At 41.9% G+C, this 26,987-nt stretch overlaps 3 protein-coding genes across 3 annotated transcripts in view; 2 read left to right on the top strand and 1 right to left on the bottom strand.

Annotated features, from left to right (window-relative positions):
* The window catches only part of LOC130127436 (rho GTPase-activating protein 23-like), a 30,074-nt gene extending 24,846 nt beyond the window's left edge, over window positions 1-5,228 (top strand). Inside the window, 2 exon segments of the mRNA XM_056297072.1 lie at window positions 2,046-2,077; window positions 2,905-5,228. Of these exon segments, the coding sequence (XP_056153047.1) occupies window positions 2,046-2,077; window positions 2,905-3,960 (1,088 nt within the window). The 3' untranslated portion in view covers window positions 3,961-5,228.
* A 1,114-nt stretch (window positions 5,229-6,342) lies between these two features.
* Window positions 6,343-18,960, bottom strand: acbd4 (acyl-CoA binding domain containing 4). The gene is made up of 11 exons (XM_056297495.1): window positions 18,901-18,960; window positions 18,555-18,691; window positions 17,976-18,096; window positions 17,617-17,701; window positions 14,989-15,109; window positions 13,138-13,311; window positions 12,655-12,752; window positions 12,290-12,497; window positions 10,674-10,882; window positions 10,320-10,379; window positions 6,343-7,649 (listed from the first exon to the last, which is right to left on the bottom strand). Exons 2-11 carry the CDS (start codon window positions 18,643-18,645, stop codon window positions 7,521-7,523), a joined length of 1,296 nt encoding a protein of 431 aa, XP_056153470.1. The 5' UTR covers window positions 18,646-18,691; window positions 18,901-18,960; the 3' UTR covers window positions 6,343-7,520.
* Window positions 18,961-19,829: 869 nt separating this feature from the next.
* plcd3b (phospholipase C, delta 3b) overlaps window positions 19,830-26,987 on the top strand; it is a 46,948-nt gene continuing 39,790 nt past the window's right edge. The window contains exons 1-2 of the mRNA XM_056296687.1: window positions 19,830-19,936; window positions 25,733-25,788. Of these exons, the coding sequence (XP_056152662.1) occupies window positions 19,846-19,936; window positions 25,733-25,788 (147 nt within the window). The 5' untranslated portion in view covers window positions 19,830-19,845. The remainder of the gene's footprint in view (window positions 19,937-25,732; window positions 25,789-26,987) is intronic.

Here is a 26,987-nt window from a genome sequence, read left to right as displayed (position 1 = left end):
CACTTACTTTTTTCTCCCTCTGTGTTCGTTGATGTTGCATTAAAAAAGAGAACACCAGCCAGTTTAGCAAAACGTGTTGACTCAAACACTGCAGTGTAAAAGAAAATTAAGTATTTATCCTATTAAAATTGATTTATATGGTGTCTGGGTGGCATGGCGGTCTATTCCGTTGCCTACCAACATGGGGATCACTGGTTCGAATCCCCATGTTACCTCATGCTTGGTAGGGCTTCCCTACAGACACAATTGGCCGTGTCTGCAGGTGGGAAGCCGGATGTGAGTATGTGTCCTGGTCACTGCACTAGCACCTCCTCTGGTCGGTCGGGGTGCCTGTTCGGGGGGGAGGGGGAACTGGGGGGAATAGCGTGATCCTCCCACACGCTACGTCCCCCTGGTGAAACTCCTGTCAGGTGAAGAGAAGCGGCTGGCGACTCCAGATGTATCGAAGGAAGCATGTGGTAGTCTGCAGCCCTCCCCAGATCAGCGAAGGGGGTGGAGCAGTGACCGGGACGGCTTGGAAGAGTGGGGTTATTGGCTGGGTACAATTGGAGAGAAAAAGGGGGAAAAAAGGGTCCGCGGTGGCGTAGCGGTCTAAGCATCGGCTTGGTGTCGATGCAGTTGCCCACTGGGGACTGGGGTTCGCGCCCCGGTCTCGTCAGATCCGACTATGGCCGGACTCGATGAAGCAGCAATCATTGGCAACGCTGTCTTCGGGAGGGGGGCGGAGTCGGCTTGTGTTCGTCATATGAATGCGTCTCTGTGTGTGTCGGAAAAACATTGGTTCGGCTTGGATTCGCCTTGTCACGAAAGTGGGGAGGCGTCTCCTTCGAGACTGCCGGCCGGAGAGATGCAGTTGGCGAACGCATGCAATACGAGGGTGGGTGTTTGAATTAAAATAGGGATCAATTGGCCACTAAATTGGGAGAAAAAAGGGAAAAATCAGAAATAAATTTTTATAAAAGGGGGAAAAAAATCCCCCCCAAAAAATAATTTTGATTTACACACTACAAGACAGGAAGACATGTATGGAGAATTTATGTCACAAATATGTGCAATATAGATATCTTGACAGTGACGGTACACTGGACTGAAGTTGGGAAGATGATAACCCTATGGATATGGATACTTGTATCCAAAATACCTTATACTGTTACATATCTATTTACTTTTAGTAACAGTGAATCAAAACTCTGAATCTGGCAGTTTGTGTCATGATCAGTTCAACACATACAGCTCAGTGTCCCAAGAAAGACATTAAATCACACCAGCCATAATAAGGTTAATTACAACTTGCTGAGTTTACTAGCAAAGTTTTCTTGTAAGTGTACCACTTACAAATATTATTTATTGTTGTTGTCATCATTGTTAGACGCAGTACACACAAATCTTATGTATTTTTAAATTTTGAATATATCTGCTGTTGCGTAATGGTGACATATCTACATACTTTAATAAATAAAAGAATGTATACCCTCTAACTTGCACCCACTGTTGAGAAAATGCATTAGTTTTTGTTTTTTTCCGTTTTTGTTTTTTTACAGCCGTTGGGCCATGTGATATAGTGATACTTTCTCAGACAGCAATGATCATATAAACTTCAAGTTCAAGTAAATAATTGAAAGATTGAATGCCAAAATTACTGTTATATGGTTCTTTTTTCTATCCAAAGGTAGGGATTGTTTATATTTTTTTTCCAAAAAAATTAGCAATTCATCTACAAATAGTACCATCTAGCCACTGGTTGATAGAAGCCTTAATAGTGTGATGTCAGCGATCTTTCGGTGGTTGTTTAAGGGTCTGCAGATGTGCAGCAGATTGATTTAGGAGAGCTCGTGATTGATTATTCTCTCAATAATAGGACCTTAGTAACATCTGTTGTAATGGCTGGTGTTCACTTTTAAGAATGCAATATCGTTAGTGTGTGCTGTCACAAGTCGAAGATTGTCTCTTTCATTGCCACTCCAAATACCACTAGTAGTACTACCTTTGTCTAATCTGATTCTAACCTGTTCCTTCCTCTCTTTTTTCGTCTGTCTAAAATACAGATTCCACCACCAGCGATTCATCTAAGTCAAAGGTAAGCACTAACTGCACCTCCGAAATAGTGATATTTTTAATTCCTACATTTTGAGAGGCTAAGGCGGAATGGATAATAGGAGGCAGAATGAATAATAGGGATGCACCAATATAACTTTTTCCAATGCCGATACCGATTCCAAGTATGAATCATTAAATGTCGGCCAATATCGAGTAGTGATCCGATCCATTAATTTTGCAGAACAGTCCAGGGTTAGACCATAATTTTGGGGTCGCTGGACAAAATTGTCAGTTTAGTTTTTTTCCACCATTATAGAAATACAGACGTACATGTGCCAGTAATTCAGCGAATCAAGCCATTTTGCTTATATTTGACATGTTACTCATGGCTTTTGCTATCGTGTTTTAATCTTGGGTAAAATCTCAAATAGAGATACTCAGTTTTAGCCTATTATTGACCCAAAATCCAATACCAGCATTGATATTGGTGCATCCCTAATGGATAGTTATCAAGTGCTGATCAGAGAGCCCTGCTTGATCCCCAGGTGAGAAAAGCATTCATGTATGAAGTCTTTGTCATTATCAATCAATCTGTCAATCAATCAATCAATTAATTTTATTGAACATGTTAAAGAAAACATAAGCAATAAAAACAAATAAAATCATCGGCAAGTGACAAATAAGCAACTCAAATAATACTGATTCAAATGTCATATCCCTTTTACAAAGATTTGTCAGGTGTGAGGAGATTCATCATTCATATCACTGAGAAACTGTGTTAATACACAAATAGTATTGGGGGATGCTTTTGTACATGACTTTACTGTTCTTCTGATACCTGACACTGATCTGGATTTTGTGTTTCAGCTTTCCCCAAGTTCCAAGGGTGAGCTGAATGCCAAGGACTTCCTCCCCATGTCCATCATCTCCGCTGTGACCCGGAAACGTAAAAAATGTCTTAGCACTTACCTCACAGGTAGCAGCGCTGACGAAGATTCTGATCATGAGCCGGTCAAAGCCAGCAACTATGGGGGAGGAGGAGGGGAAGAAGATGGAAGGAAAGAGGAGAAGAAAAATGGAGAGGAGGAAGTGGTCAAGAGAGGACATGCCCCTCTTGAAAGAGAAAGAGGGGATGAAGATCTAAAAGGCATGGAGGCAACAGAGAGCACTGGAGAAAAAGCATCCTCTCCTGACAGAGAGGAGGTAGAAAAGGAAGACAGAACATGTAATGAAAGATGGGATAACAGGAAAGGTTTGGAAAGGGCCAACAGGCAGGGTGAGAGGATGACCTCCCCTCGGGTGGCACCCAATTCTCGTCCAAACAGTTTCCTTTACTCACACCACCAGCTTCCAGAAAACATCCAGGCCAGCTACCTGAGACATCCAATTGGGGCCAGTCATACTCAGCACTTGAGGCCCCATAACCAGGCCAAAGCACACCCCATCAACCCCTCCTGGTTCTCCCCCACGAGGTTTCCTAATCTCAGCCAAAACTCCAGCCTATGTGGAACACAGCACCCTGATTTTAACCAGCCAGTGCCACTTCGCTATCGAAAGACCAGGGAAGGGAGAGTGAGGGCCATGTCCATGAATCTGGACCATGAACTAGGAAAGAACGAGGACAGAGTCAGGGGACGGATGGGAGAGAAAGTGGAGGTGATCAGAGTCATAGAAGGAGTACCAACTCACTATAGCCATTTTGGAGTTCCACAGGGATCAGTTGTGGGTCCCGTATCAATTCAGCGAAGATCGTGGTTAGATCCACTCCCTCATTTGGCCCTGGAGGCCCCATCTCTCTCTTCTCCTTCCTCAGAATGGACAGATCAAGGCTCCCCTGATTCTTCCACTGTTGTTTTAAGGAGATCAGCCTTGGATGTGCGGGACAAGAGGAGGGCCTGGCGTCGTCACACAGTGGTAGTTTAACCTGACTGGCGTTCTCTTGATGCAGTAAAAAGCACTTGTCCTTTACCTATTAACACTGGATGACCAATGCGACTGGTTTCAGACCTCAATGCCAATCTCAAGGGTCATGGTCTTGTAATGTGTGGATCTCATTTGTCTCAAGATTCCTACTCTTGTCTCTTTCCTGGTGTTGATTGAAGAAAAGAATAAAATCAAGGAAGCCGGCTGACATTTTTGCACAGTTGCAGAGTTTGATTTCAAAGTGAGAAAATCATATGTCAAAATTAATCTCTTACAAAAATTCTACAGAATCGTTGATATCATTATTGAATATAACTTTTCCTGCTTTCTTTGACTTTAATAACATTGTAGATGATGCAAATGTCTACATTCTCATAGCAATGAATGAAACGCCAACTGTCAGATCATTTTTTCCATGATGGTTACACAGCATTTTGAAATTAAACTCTTCAGTTGTACATTAGTGGTGATGAATGATGGTGACAATGAACAAGGAAAAAATGAGAGGAAGCCATATTTATTCACATGAGATTCACCCAAAGAACCGATTTGCTGCTGTTATATGAAACCCTCACCAGCACAGTCATTTTTTGGCAAATGTTTGCATCATCATAGGCTATTAGTTTTTTTTTTTTTCCTTGTTACACATGGACTGTAGTCCTAATAGTCCATTCTGGGACTATTAGAAAGCTTATAGTACAGTATTGGCACCTTTAGCTTTCTTTTGGCTTTCTTTTGGAATACTGAGCAGTTGTGAACATTGCTTGTGTGTCACCGATGTATTATTTTGTCCCTTCAAAAACCCAAGTGGGCAAGTATCAATTATGTTTGGGTGCCTCATTAGCAAACATAGCATATCTCAACCATGCCAAAAAGTGGGCAAAATAATATGTGGAAAATATACACTATTGTGTCAGTCTTAGTAGGGCATGAGGAAATATGCAGTAGAGGAAACCTTTGTCTTTTACTTTGCAGCCCTTTGGAAGCACTTGCAAAACCCATTGTGGGAATTAATTTTCTCACTGGATTATGTGACTTACATTGGGCATAACACTAAAGTTTTTATGGACAAAGATATGAAACTACACTGTCACTGGCATATCAAGATTAAGCAACCCCTAAGTGTTTATCAAAAAACATACTGAACATCTGAGTGTTCCTCTATGTGTGTGGGGAAGATGGAGACCAGACTTTGGGTGATGCACCAGCATGTCTGCGTCAGTCCTCCATCCTGAGAAGAACAAATTGTCCAGGGCAGCTATTCAAAATCATGCCAAAAAATTTTTTTTTGTTGTTACTGGATCATTGTACAATTGCAAAAGGCAAGGTTTATATAAAAAGGAACCACATCAGTGTGATACATTTATACCAAGAGGCTCTGGTTGATCAATGTTAGCATAGTTAAGGGAGCAGTGTAAAATGAGTGTGATGCAGATATAACTTTTTCTCAATAACTTCTTTTAATACAAAACCTTCAAGTCTTACCTGTTTTTTTCCTTTTTGATATTTTTTTCTTTCCTTTGCGCATGTATTAAAACTATAGATTATAAAGCCTGATATGAAAAAAGGAAGAAAAAAAAAGGGAGGTGAACCAAGCTGTCAGCTCTACGCAAACCACTGTCTTCCAAACCAGCCTCCATTGTCGTCTTTACTACTAGAAGCAGTCTGTCCCATTGTCCATCTTTGTATTTGTTTATGTACTATATGTGTGTGGGTGATTGTGTGTGGACCAATTTTTGTAACAGTTGTACAAAGCCTTGTTATGTCAACCTGTGTATATATTATACATAATATATTAAATTATTTGTTTTTGAAATGTTGAGTGTTTTTTTAAATTTTATTTATTCCCCCACCTCCACCTCTTTTTCTCCCCCAATTGTATCCGGCCTATTACCCGACTCTTCCGAGCCGTCCTGGTCGCTGCTCCACCCCCTCTGCCGATCCGGGGAGGGCTGCAGACTACCACATGCCTCCTCCGATACATGTGGAGTCGCCAGCCGCTTCTTTTCACCTGACAATGAGAAGTTTCCCCAGGGGGACGTAGCAAGTAGGAGGATCATGCTATTCCCCCCAGTTCCCCCTCCCCCCCCGAACAGGCACCCCGACCGACCAGAGGAGGTGCTAGTGCAGCGACCAGGACACATACCCACATCCGGCTTCCCATCTGCATACACAGCCAATTGTGTCTGTAGGGACACCCGACCAAGCCGGAGGTAACACGGGGATTTGAACCGGCGATCCCTGTGTTGGTAGGCAACGGAATAGACCACTACGCTACCCGGATGCCCAGAGTGTTTTTTAATCCCAAAACCAGGGTTGTTTCAGTATAAACAGATAAAGAAATTATTTATATTCAAATTATTGGCACACACATTTCAGGGAGATGGTTAACTTTTCTTTTTTAATTTGATCTTATATTTGTCATACATATAATAGTTCCTAATGTAACAAACAGCTTTGAAAATGTCTCTCAACCTTTGGTGGAATAAAGAAATGTACCTCTGTACTCATTTGCATACACATACCGTATAAACAATGTCCATTCTGAACCAACGACTTTCACAGTTTAGGACTAAGGCCTCAGGTTTAAAAGACGCCGTCTTTTAAAGTGGCAGATGCACTCATGCAGCCTTTACTGAACCAGAGGATCCACCTCGGATAGATTTGTCAGTGCTGAGCCAAGATCTCATTAAAATGTTGTTGGGCATCATTTAGCCTAGTGTAGACGAAAACTTCATTGATCGCTTCACTATTGAGAACCCGGCGAGCCTGACGATACAGTTCAGTTAAGTTTCTTGGCGCTGAAGGAATCAGTGGTTTTGTCTGCGATTCTAAATGACGCCAGATGTTTTAAAGAGATCTTGATTTAAAAAAAAAGTGAACCCATCAAGCTGAGACGTGGCATTCTGCATGCAACATTGGTAGTATATACATATTTGCACCTCATTACAAATGTAAATCAAACTCCAGCTAAGGCTATATCCAGGATCAGCTGTTTTAACTGGAGCCATAAATCCTCCATTTGTCCGCAACCATGAAAATACAGGTACACCCCTGGTCTCTTATTTTAGCTTTTCGTAATTGGCATTGGCATTCATCCAAATTATGGCGAATACAATATGTTTATACTCGCCAACTAAAAGTCACGAGTACTTAACATTCCTGGTTATAAGCTGTTGGCTGGTGGACCTCACCTCAAAAATAAATTATCAGCTCTGTTTACCAGAAGCATATAATCAACTTTAATAATTTAAATGGTGATTAGTTACTCAATGAGGAAAAGAAGATAGCTCTAGGAGCCTGAGCTATACAACAGAAACACGTACATTTCTCTTCAGGCAGAACGCCTTTCATAGCATGTCCATGAAACCCTCAACCTACCTGCTACCTTTTCACCGTTCACAAAGTAAGAACCATTTTACCCAACAGTGCTACACACCGTAGGGTTGAGAAAACCTTCCTGTGAACTAACAACTTTTCCCCTAAAGAAAGTGAACCCCGTATTTAGCTGGCGGATTCCTATGGGTGGGTGGATGGATGGATGGGCATCTTTGTTATCCTCACGAGGGAATATGACCTCTCCTCTGGGCTCTCCTCAGCAGGACGACAAGGCCCTGAGCGATGAAGGGCCACAGCAGCAGGAGAAGCAGGGTGCGACCAGATACATCGAACGGCCACCATTTTTCCTCCTGAAGGACAAGAAGATGTGGCCTTCATTATCACGTAAAACATGCTTCTACAACAGTGTGAACGCTCGATTAAAGGTGTCATGGAAGGCTATCGGCTCGTATCTTTCACACCCGGCGCCACTACGTACACATGCATCACACGCTGTGCGTAGGGCACCAAAAGTCAGAGGGGGCACAAAAACAGTCTAACGATGAAAATAATCATGATGAATTATTTAAATTTAAGATGAAGCACAGCTACAATAGGCACCATTAGATCATTACAGGCAATAATCCATTATCCATCCATCCATCCATTATCCAAACCGCTTATCCTACACAGGGTCACGGGGATGCTGGAGCCTACCTCAGCAGTCATTGGGCGGCAGGCGGGGAGACACCCTGGACAGGCCACCAGTCCATCACAGGGCCGACACACACACACACACACACACACACACACACACACACACCTAGGGACAATTTAGCACGGCCAATTCACCTGACCTACATGTCCTTGGACTGCAGCAGAAAACTGGAGCACCTGGATGAAACCCACGCAGACACGGGGAGAACATGAAAACTTCACACAGAGGACGACCTGGGACAACCCCCAAAGTTGGGACTACCCCAGGACTCGAACCCAGGACCTTCTTGGTATGAGCAATGATTTAGGCAATACAAGATATACACAATTACTTGAAATATTAAAATGAATTATGGTGCCCCCTCCCCCATCTCCCTGTGGTTTTCGCCTGCTGACATCAGAAACTCAAGCCTGATGGTAACGCTGCCACAACAATGTCAGAAAGAATGGCACGTGGCCTCGTATCTTATGGCGAGAGAGTGGTAATGGTCATGAACCAGTTAATATGGTAAGATGAATAACCTTATTCATGCAGATGTATAATAAACTGAGGTTTCATTTCACAGCTGTATTCTATCTGCATCATTTTACAATCCATTTGTAGGTTAGGCAACTGTATAGTGCTGCCTTGTAGGCTTTGAAAATGTGTGAGCTCCCTCTAGAGACGTATCTAAGTAGCACATCAGAACAATTACATCCTGTAGCCTAGACCTAGTAATAGTGGTAGTAGTAGTAGGCACAAATGTACTGGAACTGTACTGATGGTCCTGTTATTACAGTAGTAGTAGTAGTAGTACTAGTAGTAGTACTAGTAGTAGTAGAGTTGCACGAAAGAGTGCATTACTACAGAAGCTTCTGATTTATCTATGTACGTAGTTGTTGCCGAATGCAGTTGCACATTTGGCTTCTGTTTTTCAGATTTTTTTTTATAATAGTACTATTTAGAAGACAATTTCAATTTAGTCTTTTCACAACTTTTTTTTATATAGGTTTGCATGCATTTTAAATTGATCTATCGAGGATTATGTTTTATTTAGATCATGGAACTTAAGGTCTTGGTTAAGTTGTAACCCATTAATCATGTTCTCATTTCCTTTATGAATGTACATATGAAATCTAAAGTTTTGTAAATCATATCAGGTTTGAATAATAATAATAAGCATACATAATGTGTGGGGCTGCCGCTTCTCCCTCTCGTAGCCCCCCTTCCCATCCACCCCTGTATGTCTGTGTTAAGTTTATCTGTTGTCTTGTTTCACCCCGTTTATTGTAAAGCGACTTTGAGTATTAGAAAAGTTTAATTTATTATTATTATAATTGTCTGATTAATATATTTATACTAAGATTTGTTCTGTGTGTGTGGGGTTTTTTGTTTGACAGACATGCAGTTCAATTTAATGCCTGACTTCAGATGTTTTTTGGCCTTATAAAAGTTGGGTATAACCTCATTGTTTTTTTTTTAAAGAAAAGAGTGTAGTGGTGTGCCTTGTTAGGATGGCAATTTCAAATATTCATTTTCAGCTTCAAAACACAGCAACCAGAACTGGTGTTTAGCAGTCACATACTGTCATTTATAAGTTGGACGGTGAAAAAAGAAATTATCAAATAAATAACTAAATAAATAAATACAACCAACCAATCATGTGAACGATAGTGTTGGGACAAGGGGTACCCAGTTGCAAGTGAATTGGGGCTTTAAAAACTTCCATCAAGAGCCATCTGAACTGAATGGGGTTTTATTTATTTATTTATCTATCCCCCCTTTTCTCCCCAATTGTACTTGACCAATTAACCCACTCTTCTGAGCCGTCCCGATCGCTGCTTCACCCCCTCTGCCGATCTGGGGAGGGCTGCAGACTACCACGTCTCCTCCGATACATGTGCAGTCGCCAGCTGCTTCTTTTCACCTGACAGTGAGGAGTTTCACCAGGGGGTCGTAGCGCGTGTGAGGACCACACTGTTCCCCTCCAGTTCCCCCTCCCTCCCGAACAGGCACCCCGACCGACCAGAGGAGGTGCTAGTGCAGCGACCAGGACACATACCCACATCCGGCTTCCCACCCACAGACATGCTCAATTGTGTCTGTAGGGATGCCCAACCAAGCCGAAAGTAACACGGGGATTCGAACCAGTCATCCCCATGTTGCTAGGCAATGGAATAGACCGCCACGCCACCCAGACGCCCCTGACTTCATTATTTAACAACTGTGATCATCAAAGGAACAAATGAAATCTGCTGGTTAATTGTTCGGAAGGAAAAAGCACCTGCATACACAGATGGTTAGCACTGCAGTATTGTGCAGGAGTACATGTGTTTTTTCTCACCTCTTGTTCAGAGATAGCTGTTGCACACCGCATGCATAGTCTCCAGTCTGAACCCTGAGCCTGTCAGAAGAAAGACTAGTGAGTTGATCATATAGTGTGGAATTTGTGTCTCAATAATCTTAATCCCCCAATAATAAGTAATCCGTTTTCTTGAGGGAGGCCCGACCTCTGCTTCTAGTTACTACTACTTCACTCACTGATCGTGTATTGGAAAAATAAATCCAAATATGCCAATGCGGGGACAGAAATTTACGATCAGTCTTTTTTCTCTTACTTCAATATTCATTTGGATTTACAATGTTCCTCTGTATCAGCATGTGTGCCAAATAATCCTGCTAATGTAGAGATGCTTACGTATGTGGCAGCAAGTCTCTCCACCACCTCCAGCCTATTCATCACACTCCTCATGTCCTCCCTCAGCCTCCGCAGGGCTAGGATGATCTGCTGCTGCAGCTGGGTGTCCTGCAACTGCTCATTCCCACCCTCTGAGCCATCCCCTCCCCCTCGTCCGGCGCCACTGCCTCCCCACGTTGGCTGTCTTAGACTGCCCTGGGGAACACCACCTACAACCAAGACAAGGGCTCTTTATTAATATATTCATTTTCTATTTAATCCATCCATCCATCTACGCTACTCTGCAATAATCTGCTGTCAAAGGCTATGTGTAAGCTTAGGTTTTGCATTTCAAGCATACACTACAGCAGCCAGTTTTACTTGCACATAAATGAAGCTCTACATGGTACAGGATTTGTGTTTTGGGATTGTTTTTGAGCCCATTGCCACCGACATTGACAATATGGAGTTTTTTTTCCCCATCAATGTCTGATGATAATGGCTAAAAGGGTTATATAGAATTAGACCAATGTCCTGCATCATATATGTAAATTTTAACATGCTAAGAATTCCACATATAAGTTGAGCTGTAAGGCATCTTTTCTGAACCGCACCATAATTACCAGAATAATATGTTCAGGAACTGTCTAGAAATCCTCTGTTCCACGGAAAAAAATCGCTGTGTCTTGCAATTTAGAAACTGCCGTATTCAATGTTGTTATCAATACTCTTTCAATAATTGTTTGGCCATAAGGCATCTTTTCTTTTTTTTTTGGAGGGGGGGATTTTTCTCCCTTTTTCTCCCACTCTTCCAAGCTATCCCAGTTGCCGCTCCACCCCCTCTGCCGATCCGGGGAGGGCTGAAGACTACCACACGTCTCCTCCGATACATGTAGAGTCGCCAGCTGCTTCTTTTCACCTGACAGTGAGGAGTTATTCCCCCCTGTTCCTCCTCCTCCCTAAACAGGTGCCCTGACCAACCAGAGGAGGTGCTAGTGCAGCGACCAGGACACATACCCACATCCGGCTTCCCACCCTCAGACACGGCCAACTGTGTCTGTATGGATGCCCGACCAAGCCGGAGGTAACACGGGGATTCAAACCGGCGATCCCTGTGTTGGTAGGCAACAGAATAGACCGGTACGCTACCCGGACGCCTAAGGCATCTTTTCTGAACCGCACCATAATGATCAGAATAATATTCAGGCAACTGGCTAGAAATCCTCCATTCCAAGAAAAAAATTGCTGTCTCTTGCAATTTAGAAACTGCCGTATTCAATGTTGTTATTTATACTCTTTCAATAATTGTATGGCCATAACTAACCAAAAGTTAAAATTGCCTGGATACAGTTTTTTTTTTAATCTTGTTTTGAATTTAGGTTTCACACAGACAACCAAGTACTGCAAAGTTGAGTGACAACTTTGCAGTGGACAGAAAAACTGCTGAAAGTTTCAACAGCAGTAGCCATTGATTGTGTAATCCGCTAATGTGGCCTTCTTGTGAACTTGAACTCCCTTACTATTTGACACAATTATGTCTCATGCATGAGCAAGGATATACAAATGTAGTTATTACATGCAATACAACACCCCACCCATAAAAGGAAATAATTTCAAGAATACTTGTGTCATCTTACGTTCTCTCCAGCTGTGGTGTGCACCTTCTCTTCGGTTGTCACGGCTCCTCCTGATGGGCAGACCCTTTTCATCCCCTACCCCCTCTCCACCTTGGCCTGATCCCGCCTCTATCACCCCTGGAACAGTTTCCAGGTGTTGGGATTGACCTGGAGTGGACTCCAGGTACACGTGGCCATTCTGAATGCCGGTGGGCTTGAAGACCTCGACCTGTGAGTGGAGCACACGCCTTAAAAAAAAAAGTCATCATCACATAGTTATTCCCAAGTATCCCTGACCCCTGTTCTTTGTTTGGCTGTGTCTTTTCACTTTGTATTGCTATTTCTGCCCTTAAAACCACCTTTTGGCTGACACAATTAAATCATACCCTGATGCTTTTAAGTTGCTCCACTGAATCCACTGAGTCACAGAAGATCTCACTCTCAGAGTCACTGGTCAACACCAAAACCTCAGACAGACCAGAGTCTAAAGCAGCAAAGAGAGCTTATTTGAAAAAAAATAGAACAACCAGGTTCATCATCAAATATCTCTTAATTGTAAAATAATCCAGTCTTTTCAAATTCCACTGTCAACTAAGAACCTACATCATTTATCACCTATTAAAAAGGTCCCACAACTATGTTTTCATTTTCTCTAAATCAATTATTTATATACAAGTACATTCTGTATCTTTTTTAAAATCTTAACTTAATAGACTTTACATTCATAATGATGACTACAAAAGGCACATGCAACACATTTCTTCCTGAGAGGCGATAAAGAACCTGTCCATCCATCTAACATGGCGTTGCCTCACCTACTCTACACCTGCACTGGTTGTTTGAGCCTTGTAATGAAGATGTTGACCCACCCTGGGGTATAGTGCTAACTGTGAGGTCCTGTATGTCAGACGGAGCAAATTCCTGCCCTAAGGTTGGACCTTCATTGGCAAAGGGCTCCTTTTCTTGACCACCTTCTTCCTCCTCCCCCCACACTTCATCCTTCTCCTTTGACAGGATTTCGGCCTGCACAGTGACTTCGAAACCTAAAATAGAGACAGATTTACATTAAGCTCAGGGCTGTAAATGTTGAGGCCACATGCCATGGTGCCAGATGGTTTCCAAAATTGGATTCCACAGTTGTACCAGCTAAATTGCTCTTTGAAATGGAGAAGTCAATTTTATTTGTATTTGTATAGCCCAATATCACAAAATACAAATTTGCCTCAGGGGGCTTTACAGCAACGCAACATCCTGTCCTTAGACCCTCGCATCGTTTAAGGAACAACTCCCTAAAAAAAAAAGAAACCAAAAAAACCCGTTTAGTAGGGAGAAAAAATAGGGAGAAACCTCAGGGAGCTTTAAAGGACTCAGCAGACTCTGATTGTCTGATGGAAGTAGGCAGGTTATTCTACAAGAACAGGGCCTGTCACAGGTCAGAAGAACTTCTGAATGAAGAATGGTTACCTGCCAAAGTGCAAGTAATCAAATTTACCACCCGGAATTTGGTAAAATTGGGCTGATGTTGGTAATAATTTCCCAACTTGCTAAAGATGTTCGAAATTCACTTATAAATCACAGTTCACGGGCGTCCGGGTAGCGTAGCGGTCTATTACGTTGCCTACCAACATGGGGATCGTCGGATCGAATCCCCATGTTACATCTGGCTTGGTCGGGTGTCCCTACAGACACAATTGGCCATATCTGCGGGGGTGGGAAGCCGGATGTGGGTATGTGTCCTGGTCGCTGCACTAGCACCTCCTCTGGTCGGTCTGGGCGCCTGTTCAGGGGGGAGGGGAACTGGGGGGAATAGTGTGATCCTCCCACACGCTACGTCCCCCTGGCGAAACTCCTCACTGTAAGGTGAAAAGAAGCGGCTGGTGACTCCACATGTATCGGAGGAGGCACGTGGTAGTCTGCAGCCCTCCCCGGATCGGCAGAGGAGGTGGAGCAGCAACCGGGACAGCTTGGAAGAGTGGGGTAATTGGCCGAGTACAATTGGGGAGAAAAAGGAGGAAATGAAGAAAATAAATAAATAAATAGATAAATAAATCACAGCTCACACATGACATATTGTATCATACGTAATGTTGTTGAACTTGAGGGTTGATTTTTATCATTTCATTTTAAGATCTCGGATTGCTGGACTTCATGAGCCTATTAACTCTCACAGCATCATAATCAAAAACCACATAATAAACACTATAATTAGATTACATTTTGTGGTTAACCTTAAACTTTACTACATCTCGACTATGGTCTCACTTTCAACGTGGAATAGTCAACAATTAAAAATGCATATGAACAGCTTAATCAAGCTACACGTCTTAGCAGAGTAGGAGGAATAAATCTAACTGATTGTTCTGGTCATTTGGCCTTATCATTTAAGACTATTTGAGGTTATTTGGTTTACCTGTGACTTAGGCTTGTTGATGTGTGTTCATCATTAGTAATGTTGTTTTCAATTACTTCTGTTATGCTTTTTGGTTGTGTTTTTATGTGTCATCTTTTTTATTTATTTCTTTTGAAGTGAAACTTCCAATGCAAATTTGAAACACAGATTTACGATCATGTGTGTATCATGTTCAATGGGGTGTGTGAAAACAAAATTACGTATGCTTGAAGTATGCTTAATGTGTCAAAGTGCTTTAAAAGCTAACCAAATCGAAAAAAAAAAAGGAGTGTGACCTTTCTCCGTAACCCTTACCCTCAGCACCACTGACCTTCTTTGAGACTTAAAAGTGACTGCGGGGGCCGCGGCATGTCATCAATGACCACGTAGAGAGGCTCAAAATGATGGAACATCGAGGCCGTCTTCTCATTCATTGGTAGTGTGTCTATGACCTGCAGTGTCAACGGAAAATCCCAAAATACATTGGTCCCCATGTCAATCTATTGCAGTATTTCCACAACTAATCACAGACACCACTACTGCTCCACCATTATCAGCATTTTTAATCGTGACAAAATCGTAGACACTACTAGTCGACTTTTGCATTCATCCAGTTCCTCACTTTACACTTATACAGAGCTACACGGTGCATTTGTAGTATACTAATCCTATGAGCAGCTCCACTTGGATCAACACCAATGATCAACGAAAGTAAAAAAAATAATGATAAATGTAGATCTTTTACAGAAAATACTACAATGGTTAGTGTTGACAAACCCTGAATCAACTCTAACCCTTGGACAATCTGTATAAATATTTTAACATAAAAACTTGAAAATGAGCGATCAGCTGCCTTCACAATACTATATGCCTCCCAAGCTGACAAATTTCCTTCCTATTTGCACTATGTCTTGTGTAAAACGTTCCACACTTTTAAGAAAAACTGCTATATTTGTGTGTGTATAGTCTACCCGGTTCCATTATGGATTTTGGAAACGAGGTCTGTACATGAAATCAAATCAAATGTAATTATAAAGCACATTTAAAAAGAACAACAGTTTGACCAAAGTGCTGTACAATCAAAATAGCAAAAACCCTAAAACAACACAATAAAAACACAAAGACAAGACTAGTTAAACGACAACAACTCACATACTGAGTTAAAAGCCAAGGAATAAAGATGTGTTTTAAGATGGGGTTAAAAACAGGCAGCGTAGGGGCCAGCCTAACATGCAGCGGTAACTCGTTCCGGAGTTTGGGGGCTACAACTGAAAAGGCAAGATCTCCCCTGGGCTTCAACCTCGAACTTGGGACAACCAAGAAGCACGTGGTCATCGGACCTGAGTGGCCTTGATGGGACACGTGGTTGTAAGAGGTCTGAGCGAAAGGTTGGAGCTAGCCCACTGAATGATTTATAAACAAACACAAAAATCTTGAAGTCAATGCTAAAAAGTACAGGGAGCCGGTGAACGGAGGCCAGTACAGGGGAAACGTGCTCTCGCTTGCATGTTCTTGTTAAAAGACGAGCTGCAGCATTCTGGACCAAGTGCAAGCGTGAGAAGGAGGCCTGGCTAACACCAACACAAAGGGCATTACAGTAGTCAAGTTGGGGTGAGATAAAAGCATGTATAACCCTTTTAAAACCATTTAAAAGGGACAGTTCACCCCAAAATCAAAAATACGCGTTTATCCTCTTACCTGTAGTGCTATTTATCCATCTAGATCATTTTGGCGTGAGTTGCCGAGTTTTGGTGACATTGGCCATAGAGATGTCTGCCTTCTCTCGTATACAATGGAACTGGATGGTACTCAGCTTGTGTTGCTCAATGCACCCAAAAAAAAAAAAACTCAACGGCAATGTCTCTTTCCAGAAATCATGACCCGGAGGCGGAGCAGCGAACCCTGAGCGGGCTCTCATTTCTGGTGTCAAACGGCCGGCCACTGCCGGTCGCGACCCGCTCCATGGACAGTGGCAGGTGGGGAGTTTGAAATTTAAGAAATGTTTCTTATACCTATACACACATTCTCTCTCTCAATTATAAATACTCCACTGTAGTTACATTTATTATCATTACTGCATTATTATATGTATGATGTTTTAGGTAAAATATATACTATATACTAAGACAAACATTTCACTAATTGACGCTGGATGTGAACTGTATGTAACTATTCTGATTGACATTCAAATTCAATTTACGAACAGACCCGGATTACAAACGGAACTCATTTGTAATCCGGGGACTGCGTGTACACCTACATGAAAACTGCTCACATGTGGATTATCTTGAGTAACCGGGTCATGGTTTGTGGAAAGAGACATTGCTATTGAGTTTTTCCAAATATATATTTTTTGGCACTTTGAGCAACTCAAGCCAAGTGCCATCCAGTTCCATTGTAGTCGAGAGAAGGCCGACAGCTGTATGGCCGATATCTCCAAAAACTCGGCAACTCACACCAAAACAATCTAGATGGATAAACAGCACTACAGGTAAGAGGGAAAAACATGTATTTTTGATTTTGGGGTGAACTGTCCCTTTTAAATTATAAAAAGGACTTCACCTTAGATAAGAGTCTCAACTGAAAAAAGCTAGATTTGACCACTGAATTTATCTTTGTCTAATTTAAAATCACTGTCCATTATCACGCCCAGATTTTTTATAATGGGTTTTACAAATGATCCAAGGAACACAGGTACATGTATGTTAAATCTTTGGACACTGGTTTATACCGTGGCCTGGGTAAATGCTCTATTTTGACTGGGTGATGAGGTACTGGTTACTTTCACATACATGCCCAATTCTTGAATAATGGTCTCAAACCATTATTACCAGCATTTTGAAATCAATGTACCCTCAAAAGGTTATCATTCAATTTGGCCATCAGCCAGTGAAATTGACATTAAATACTTTGTGATCCTTTACTGTAGTAGCCAATTTAATAAATCAACCTAATTTACCTCCTGTGCTACTTTCTTCATCTCCTCCACATATGCCGCCATGGCGCTCTCAGTGCTCATGTCTCCCAAACGGCTCCAGGCATCCCTAACAGATACCACAGCCAGTTAAATTAGAAAAAGAAAAAAAATACTAAAAACACATAAGCTCTAATGAAACTAAACCCTGGCCTGTACAATTTAACCTGTGTGGGTGTCTATAGGGAAACGACTTGTATAGTAAGACTTTTCTTACAAACAGCCATTAAGAAGAACAAAATGACTAACATGGCTGCTGCCAAAAAACTGCAAGCCGTTTAATCTTTGTCTATCAGTGGCTCTGCTCAACATGCATGCACAAGCAAACATGAGCATGAACAGACCATTTGTAGCGTCCCACTGGGTCCCAGAAGCCAGGTCGAGACAGTGTACAGGGTCCACATATTGCCTGCTTGTACAGACTGTAGAAACGTAGCATTACTTCATAGGAGGGTCGGTAGGAGCCTAAGAGAGAGGACATTATTTAATGCAGTGTTTTTCAACTGTCTGCTTGTATTGTTCAAACAGATCATTCTATAAAAGGAGGAACCAAAGACAAAAAAAAGGCCACTGGGAAGAACCGGACATCAGTTCTTGCTGAGAATCCACACAAGTTCAAATCTATGTTTAAGACGGATGATAAATTCTGTGCGTATATATAAAATATCAATGACAACCACATGCAGAAATTTAGCCATGCAATGTATATTTCCTACATAAAAACACACATAATCTGTAATAAACTACTTTAGATGCTTTTTGAAATGTTACAGTTCTTTTTAACAAATAAGCAATCAATCAAGTTGCATTATACACTGACTTTAACGCAACACACTTTGTTGGAATTATTTTGAAATCGTGTTTGTGCAAATCAGCCTGACTAGAAAAGATATTTTTTAAAAAGGTAAGGATTAGTTACATACCATTTTTGGGAAGGTTATGAATGACATCCACTGCAGCCTGAAAACGTTTCTTGTGATCAACCAGGGCTTCTGCCATAGTTGGCACTGGCATGACAATTTACAGCGTGGTCAGGAGGTATTGTGAATATTATGATTTACTGAAACAACACACAACCAATATATTAGGAGGAGGCATATGTCGGCGGGTTTACAGAGAAAAAAGTGGAACGTCTTATGACAAATTAGACGATTGCAATACTTCACGTACACTTAGCTAGCTACTGGGTACCACACTGAACACAATCGATTTGATTTTTATCAGTAAAAACAATTATAAAACGCCAATCAATGAAATTCAATCACTCACTGCAGTGTCACAAAAAAATCCCCATGGTCAAGTGAGATTTGTGGAAAAGAGACTTCTGTCTGCTTACTTTCAGAGAAGTGACTTCCGCGTTATGTCACGTGACTATGGACCGCTGCCATTTCCCGTAATTATCCTAAAGAGGGGTAATGCGCACAAAATGACCAGCTAAGAGGGGCTGTCTCGTTTTCATACGTGTTTTCACGAATGGCTGTTTTAGTATTTAAGTGTAATTCTCAGGTGTATGTATATTTGAGTAAATCTAGTCTGTCTTTTATATATACTGGATTTATATATACTGGATTTCAACGGCGCAATTTTTATTGAGGTCACATGTATGCCAACAGGGCATCATTTCACTAAATTACCCCGATATGTTGTCATAGTGTGATTAGCTGTAAAACTGAAGACGAGCATTGCCACATTTGAGAGTTTTTTATTGTTATTTTTTATGGCGCCGATGACCCATTTAGAGACTACGGTCGGGTCATGATTTGTGAAGCCATGGTCTTGACGCGAGCCGCTCGTTATATTTTGCTGCGCTACTATTAAAGGAATAAGCTTATTTCCTATTTGTAAGCCCATTCATTGTTTGGTCTCTGCGTTGTATGAAAATGGGGCGAATAGCCGACATCGGGAGTTGTTTCATTTTCGGGCAACAACGTCTCATTCCAAGGCTGTAAGCGGCTTAAGAGTGTGCGTGTCCTGATTGACGTGAGCTCTGCGTCCACCCCCTGGGCTGACATCATTTGTGGAAAGGCTCTCCATAAAGTCTTGAGGCGCCGCACACGGCAGCGGAGACGTGCGCGTATACGCGGCATGCGCCCGGTGATCTTGCGCTGGTCACTGACATACCACACTTCACTGCTCCTCAACGCCAAACCGCCAAGACAATAAGGGCATAACAAAGAGAGAAGGGGAGGGTGGAGAGATCAGTTTCCTTGCATTATGTTGGGCAGCGGGAAGAGAGCAGCAGCCCCCATGAAGAATGGAGCCGGGACCTCCGAATCAAAGTGTATAGACCCTTTGCTAAATTTGGGTAAGTTTTGTGTTATGTCTGTGTGTGTGTGTGTGTGTGTGTGTGTGTGTGTGTGTGTGTGTGTGTGTGTGTGTGTGTGTGTGCGTGTGTCTGTGATACAGGTCCTTCAATGCAAAGGGCAGTGCTCTGATCACAGCCTTGCAGCGATAGCGTTGCTGATATGCCTTAGCCACAGTGTGCTCTGTGAGCAGTCCCAATACTAACAATACCGTTATCCACCCCGCCTCTCATTGATCCTATGCAAGCGTGTTGTATCTGCTACCATTTAGAGACAGGGACGTGAGTGTCAAATTGACATTTTCTACACGGACATTTAAAGGTTCTAGCAACGAGAGATGAGCAGACATTTGATCTGTGCATAACTGAAAATCTAAATGTTATGATGGCAGGGGGTGTTTAGTGTCCAAACACGTGCTTTGTTTGTTGTATGGATTGTTTTTGGTATATCAAATGGGCGTTATTACACTGCTAAACTACAAATTCTGCAAACACGACGAGCTTCAGTTTTTTTAAACTTTTGTTAGACTTGTCCAGAGTTTCGCAGAATTGGACCCATACCTTTCTGGATTTTGCTCAGTGGAGGTGGTTACAGTTGGAGTTTGTCTTTAGAGGGTCCAATCTAAAAGAGATCTCATGAACTACATCACAGAAAGTAGAATCAGCTCATCCGGACACAACGTTCATTGGGAGAAATGGTCCATCACTCATCTAACTGACCTCGTCAGTCTAACCTGACTGCAGGTATCCCCACCCTTATAAACTGTGATTGCAATTATTCCCAACTCTTCTGTTAAATTGTACGCGTGGCCTTTGTAACTCTAACCAATGGTCATGGCGATTTGCATGTCACACCGATTGTTGGTTCGGTCTTGATGCAACTTTGCTGTTTATAAGGGTGGGGATACCTGCATTCAGTTGAGACTGGAGAGGTCACTTCGATGAGTTGATGAACGATTTCTCTCAATAAAAGTTGTGTCCAGATGAACTGATTTAATTTTTCTGGGATTTCTACACCTGGATTATTGCGCGTGCATCAAGACATTTTGACTCAGATGTGTAATCGGACTGTTCAGAATTCATAAGCAGGGTATGAAAGTTACCAAAAGCCTGGCGCCAGACGCAGGTACATTTAGGTTGAGGCCAATACATTTATTCGCCCTACCAGTCACTTTGGCTGTGTGGCGTAGAGCCATGTGTTTGTTCAGAGTTTTTTTTTCTTCCCCCAATCAACTCAGGCCTCCTACATGGAAACACTAAACATTTACCTGCTGGCAACAAGACTGTTTGCTCCCAGGCCAGGAATTCCAGGTTTCAGGTGGGGTTATTCCACATTACACACCATAAAAACTACCCAATACACAGTTACACACTGTAATAATAGACATAGACATAGACTGTAACAGTGCTGGTCCATGGTTTGCCTCACATTCTCCTTGTCGGTACATCTTTGGGGTCAGTCAGTCTAGATGGGTATGCCGGTAAATTACCACACCATGATATAGGTGCCTGGGTTAGGATGGTACAAAGGCTGTCATCAGTCATCACCACATTCCAGTTTTGGATAACGGCATGGAGGCAAGCTCCAGTTTCCCCTTTCATAGGTTTAAGGGGCCTTCATACAGACCTGAATGCCACTGACTGACTAGAGTATCATGACGAAATCTTTCTGCTGAATACTGTGGTTTTGATAGGAATTGTGAAACACGAACTTGGAATTTTTGTAAAAAAAAAAAAAAAAAAACAGCTTTTGCAAGAGATAAAAGAGACAAAGCTAGAAGAGCAGAGCAGTAGTTTGAATAAAATGTAGAATTTTCTCCAACATGCAACCTTGATTCATTGACTGAAGGCACAGCAAAAGATGCAGAAATATTTCTGCTGAATGTCAGTCTGTGAGGCTTGGAGTTAACTTTTTAGATACTCTGAAGCCATGCTGGATAATGAATTATCAGAGCAGTCTTCACTTATAATTTCAGTTGCCAAAGTAGTTTTTCAGAATGGCATTCTGAGCTGCACAGGAGACAGTAAGCTGGGAAACTTTCTTCGGATCGGAGGGCTTTGAGATTTACAGCTAACTTTTGACCTCCTTTTAGATTGTAAATGGTGTCAATATGAAACCCTGGAAGTCTGTTCTGCAAGGGACAGAACTCACCGTCGATGGCTTTGGAGAGCCTTGTTGAAATCTACCCCTGTTTTTATTATGAATACTTGAGGTGGTGTAGTCCAGTTTGGATACCACTGTGCAAAACACTGCATACAGTGCTGTTGGCATGCTTTTAAACTGGGCCAACATGAAATATCTTTTGGTACCACACATTATTATTCTGTTGTTACCCATGATGAACACGATGGGGAGGGAAAACCTACCGTACTTGTACCACCAGCTTGATATACTTGGGAAAAATTATTTAAAAAAAAACAAAACATTGACAGACACATAGGAATTGACCAACTGACCTCAGAGTCGAGTTGGGTTAGCATAAGGATTTGCTGTGTAGCCTATTAATGTACATATTAGTAGTGGCTTGGGTGCACTGTTCTAGCCTATCTGTTTTATGTGCTTATATGCATTTTGTAAACATAATCAGTTCGGCGTTGTTTCAGCAACACTTGACAGACCTACATTAGTTGTGTCTCTTTCCATGTGGCTGAATTTGACCCTGTCTTAGGTAATAACGATGCATATTCACTATAGCTTATGTACTGTAGCATCTATATGGCTGTACATACTGTAGAACGTTATAGGTCAGATGCAATAATATGACGACTTAAAGAACACACACACACACAAACACACACACGCGCATACTGTTTATGCATAGGCCTGTAAATCAAAGAGGTGGACTCTTGTAAAGAAAAAACAGATGCTGAAGAATTTCAAGAGAGATTCAGTAAGGAGCTATTTATGCTGGTTTTAGCAAAGTATTACCGTGTGTGTGTGTATGTCTATGTGTTTGCACACAAACACACACAGGTGTACAAACACTTAAATGTGTGTGTGTGTGTGTGTGTGTGTGTTTGTGTGTGTGAGACATTTCGGTATCAAGGCTCCTTTTGTCGGTTCAGTGACCAAGCCCTTTCCAGCCCACAGTGAAGTCTCAGTCTTAGCAGCTGATTCTTACCTAGTCAGCTTTGGACTACAAAATACTTGTGAGAGGAGAAAGGTGGAACGCTATGAGCTCAACCGTTGTTGTACAATTACCTCTCGGGTTTGCTTTACTCACATCCCTTGCACTCTATAGGTTGTTTACACTGGCCAAATTTAGAATCAATACACTGTCTCGCACATGATGACCTCAGTAAAATGACACACATGGTGAGATAAGTCTCTTAGCAGGTCTCGGGTGAAAGGTCACAGGTTGCTTGACTTGTCCCTCGTCCCGTTTCAATGTCCTGTTTTCACCGTCCTTCAGCAAGACATACTGCGCTTCATCATAAGTCATTCTGTGACCGGAGCGTGAACTTAGATGGCGGAAATTTTAAATGTAAGGCAATCCGTTGTTATTGATGTCTCCACCCAGGTTTGTCATGAAGTGATTCTGAATGACAGTGCTTGGTTACATCATGTAATAGAATGTAAGTAGGCGAGCAGGATTCATGCGGCACGTGTCAAGACCCCCTTTATGACAGCGGTTGGTGGAACAATACAGAGAGATAATTCTTGTCGGCCATCTTTTTCGCTAACCCGTATGTACAATGTTTGAGTCAGAACCAAAACCACAAGTCCGATGTTACGCGCGCTATAAACATAACAGCCTAGCTTTAGCTCAGTCACCCTTCATGAAAACAAGAACGTGACCGCGTACATCTGAAACAACCTTCATGTGTTTTAACAGATGTTCCATGCTCATAACGGGAGTATACAAAAGTCATAACAAGCGGGTCAGCTTGTTATGACAAGGCTCAGGGAGGTCAGCAGGTGCGCCATTTTTTGTTTGCTGTCCATTGAAAACAGGTCGATAAATCCTGAAACTGAAGTGAAACCTGAACTGAAACTGCTGTGTCAAGCGTTTGGGTCAAGCACAGAAATGGTTGCAGTCACTTTAATCTTGACTATCTAATCACAATCTAATCACTAGTTTAGCATTTTCACATTTAGACTTTTGGCATTTGACATGTGTAGTTCAGTAGGATGTAATTATAGTTTGCTTCTTTTCAGGGATAATCAGTTCATATATATCCTCATTTACTGATCATAGCTATTCATGAACACATAAATAAACATTATATTCTGAGTATTACCTTATCCAGTACTATAAGGTATTATGTAATAGTGTAATAGTATTATCTTATTACTATGCAAAAACTACAATGCTTAGAAAAACTAAAGCAATAAACAGGCATAATGTTTGAAAAGTACAATTGTCCGTTTTTTCAGGTAATATGTGAGCACAATATCATTTGGTTTATGATCTTTGATTGGAATATGAGCTCATCGGGGCCACTGTAAACAGGATGACATTTCAAATGAGTCATCGGGAGTTAATTTAAAGCTATATGATGCTTGAGAAACCGTAACGATAAATTGGATTTACAGTTAAACACAGCGAGGCTTCAGTTTCGAGCCGCTCCTGTAAATATTTGTGCCAGATGAGTACGTGAACACACAGAGCAGTGGTCAAGACATTTCAATGGTGAGATCGGCTTGCCGTGTGGGGAGGAGGTGACCTGGTTAGATCAGATGAAGAATGGGAGAACTTACCTACAAACTCAAGTTAGAGAGGATAATTATATTTCGTTGGGAGAATACATGAATGTATTTTTTTTCTTAAAAATGTTGCCTGTATTGGTAGTTGTCTGTGAATGTTCTCATTCATCCAGGTCATGGTTATCCAAAGGAATTGAATCAAGTGCAACTGGACTTGGTCACGGATATATACCAAGTCCAGTTGCACTTGATTCAATTCCTTTGGGTATTGGTAGTTATTTGCCTTGTGATGGTCCCTCACTGAAGAGCATACATTTCCCACCTACATCACCAATTCTGTACCCCGGACTATCCAAATAAAAGGAGAATTCAAAATAAGCAGAAGAGCACATCTTTTAGCAATTTGATAATGTTTCATACATTTTATTTATTTATTTTTAGAAAAGGCTGTGCATAAAGGTACATTATATGTCTTACTAGGCCTAAATGTTTTTAGGGTGTCTGAAAAATCCCATAGTTAATTTCTCTAAAAGGTGCAATGACGTCTGGCTGCCAGAAGCACTTAGCTGATTATGTCGTTTCTGCCTGCCTCTCCATGCGGTAATGTCTCTCACCACCCAGCCTTCATTCCTCCATACTATCCTAACCTGTTGGCTTTCTCTCATTTTCTTTACTATCTATCCTCTATCTTTTACTCTTCCATGGTTTGCAAAACGAAATCTTACCTTGTTTGGTCCTCTCTCTTTCTCTCTCCCTCCTTACCTTCTCATTTTCTCATTACATCCCATACTTATTTTTGGACCCAAACATCAGAATTACAGAGTTAGTCATATGCCAGGGTTTGGTTCAAACGTATGTATATGAACACTAGCCTCTAATTTGGGCAACCCCCCCCCTTTTGCTTTTGCGCTCTTTTACTCTACCCTTCTATTTTTCCTCTTCTCTGCTCCCCATCCTCTCCTCTTCTCTTGCCGGGCCCCTTTTGCCATCATTTCATGATATTCAGTTTTAATCGGTTCAGCTCGGTACACCTGCTGCCCCCTCTGTGTATATAATCATGTACAATCTCTGTCATGTCTGTCTGTCTCTCTCTCTCTCTCCCTCTCTCTGACATTCCTCTCTCCATTCCCCTCCTTCTGTCTTCTCTGTAGGTGTGCAGGATGATGAAGATGTGAAGCTGATGTTGCAGGGCTCCAACATGGTGAAGGTAGTATTCAGAAGCAGAATCAGAGTCATGTTTATTGGCCATGTAGATTTGCACAAACATGGAATTTGACTCCGGTTTCGTGGCTCTCTCAATGTATTTAACACAGAATAATAACACTACAACACAACAGTCTTCAGATATATACACAAGGATTGACTATATACAGGCAAAATAAGAGGAGTTAAGGTGCAGTGGTGCAGAGAATAGATCAGAGCTGCTGAAATAGATGTTAGCAGGTTACATATATGTTTGAGGTAGATGCAACTTGACTGACTGATTGATGGACATGACAGACCATACCAGTATACATACAATGTGCAGTTTGGTATCTACAAAATGGTTGGATTTATTGACTGTGCTAAGCGTTCATTTGAATGACAGACGGCGGGGGAAAAAAACTGTTTTATAACTGAAAATTCCTCATTTTATTTCGTTGTAGTAGTACGGGTGGGGAAATTGATTCAGTAAACAGAACACTTATCGCGTGACGTAAAAGCTGCGTTGTAAACAAGATGCGCGCGCAGAACGTGTGGCAAATCATGGCCGATAACCAACATGCGTATGAAACTCACAGATGACGAACACGTATAAAACTTAAAATTAAACGGAGAAAAGTTAGAAATTTGACAAAATGGAAATCTAAGTATATGTTGAAGGTCTAAGCATGGAAGACAGAAAGCATTACGAGTCGAAACTTCCGCTAAGCACCGAAGAAGCTCGGTGGACAAGTGATATCACCAAGTTGCCAAGCATCAGCTGGAGGGATGTGACTGAATACCTCAGAGACACACCAAGTATATGTACGAAAGAATCAGTGAAGGCATGCACGTCCTTAGAAGCATACGATTACTTTGTTGGTGGACATGTGCAAGACTGCTTTTAGCCTCCGTTATCGATGGAAAACAAGTTTTCCTTAGTCAAATTAAAGGTAAGCCCTCGTATTTTAATCGTACAGTTGAATTGTTTGTATTCAACAAACGTTGAATTGTTTGTACGGTTATGAGATCGAGGCTGGAATTAAATTATGACCTCAAACATAAGAAAGCCGATGAAATCGTTGTCACATATGAGGAAGGCCAGGCATTAACAACTTAAATTTTGGTTTGGCAGTTGCTCTACTGGGGTCGTACTGTAACACAGGGGGGCAGACCGGGTACCGCCACAGCTGGGACGCGAACCCGTGTCTCCCCCTCCGCAAG

Source organism: Lampris incognitus, chromosome 17 (assembly GCF_029633865.1).
Source record: "Lampris incognitus isolate fLamInc1 chromosome 17, fLamInc1.hap2, whole genome shotgun sequence".
In the NCBI taxonomy this organism is placed as follows: Eukaryota; Metazoa; Chordata; class Actinopteri; order Lampriformes; family Lampridae; genus Lampris; species Lampris incognitus.
This window is presented reverse-complemented; position numbering and strand designations above follow the sequence as displayed.

Bases quoted from the DNA above. Each gene is read 5' to 3' on its own strand.
- acbd4 (XM_056297495.1), bottom strand. From the start codon at position 18,645: ATGCCAGTGCCAACTATGGCAGAAGCCCTGGTTGATCACAAGAAACGT. The intron at 12,498-12,654 runs GTATGATTTAAT...CTCCACTCACAG, and splicing joins AGCAACTTAAAAGCATCAGG to GTCGAGGTCTTCAAGCCCAC. The intron at 10,883-12,289 runs GTAAGATGACAC...TCTTGGTTGTAG, and splicing joins ACACCACAGCTGGAGAGAAC to GTGGTGTTCCCCAGGGCAGT.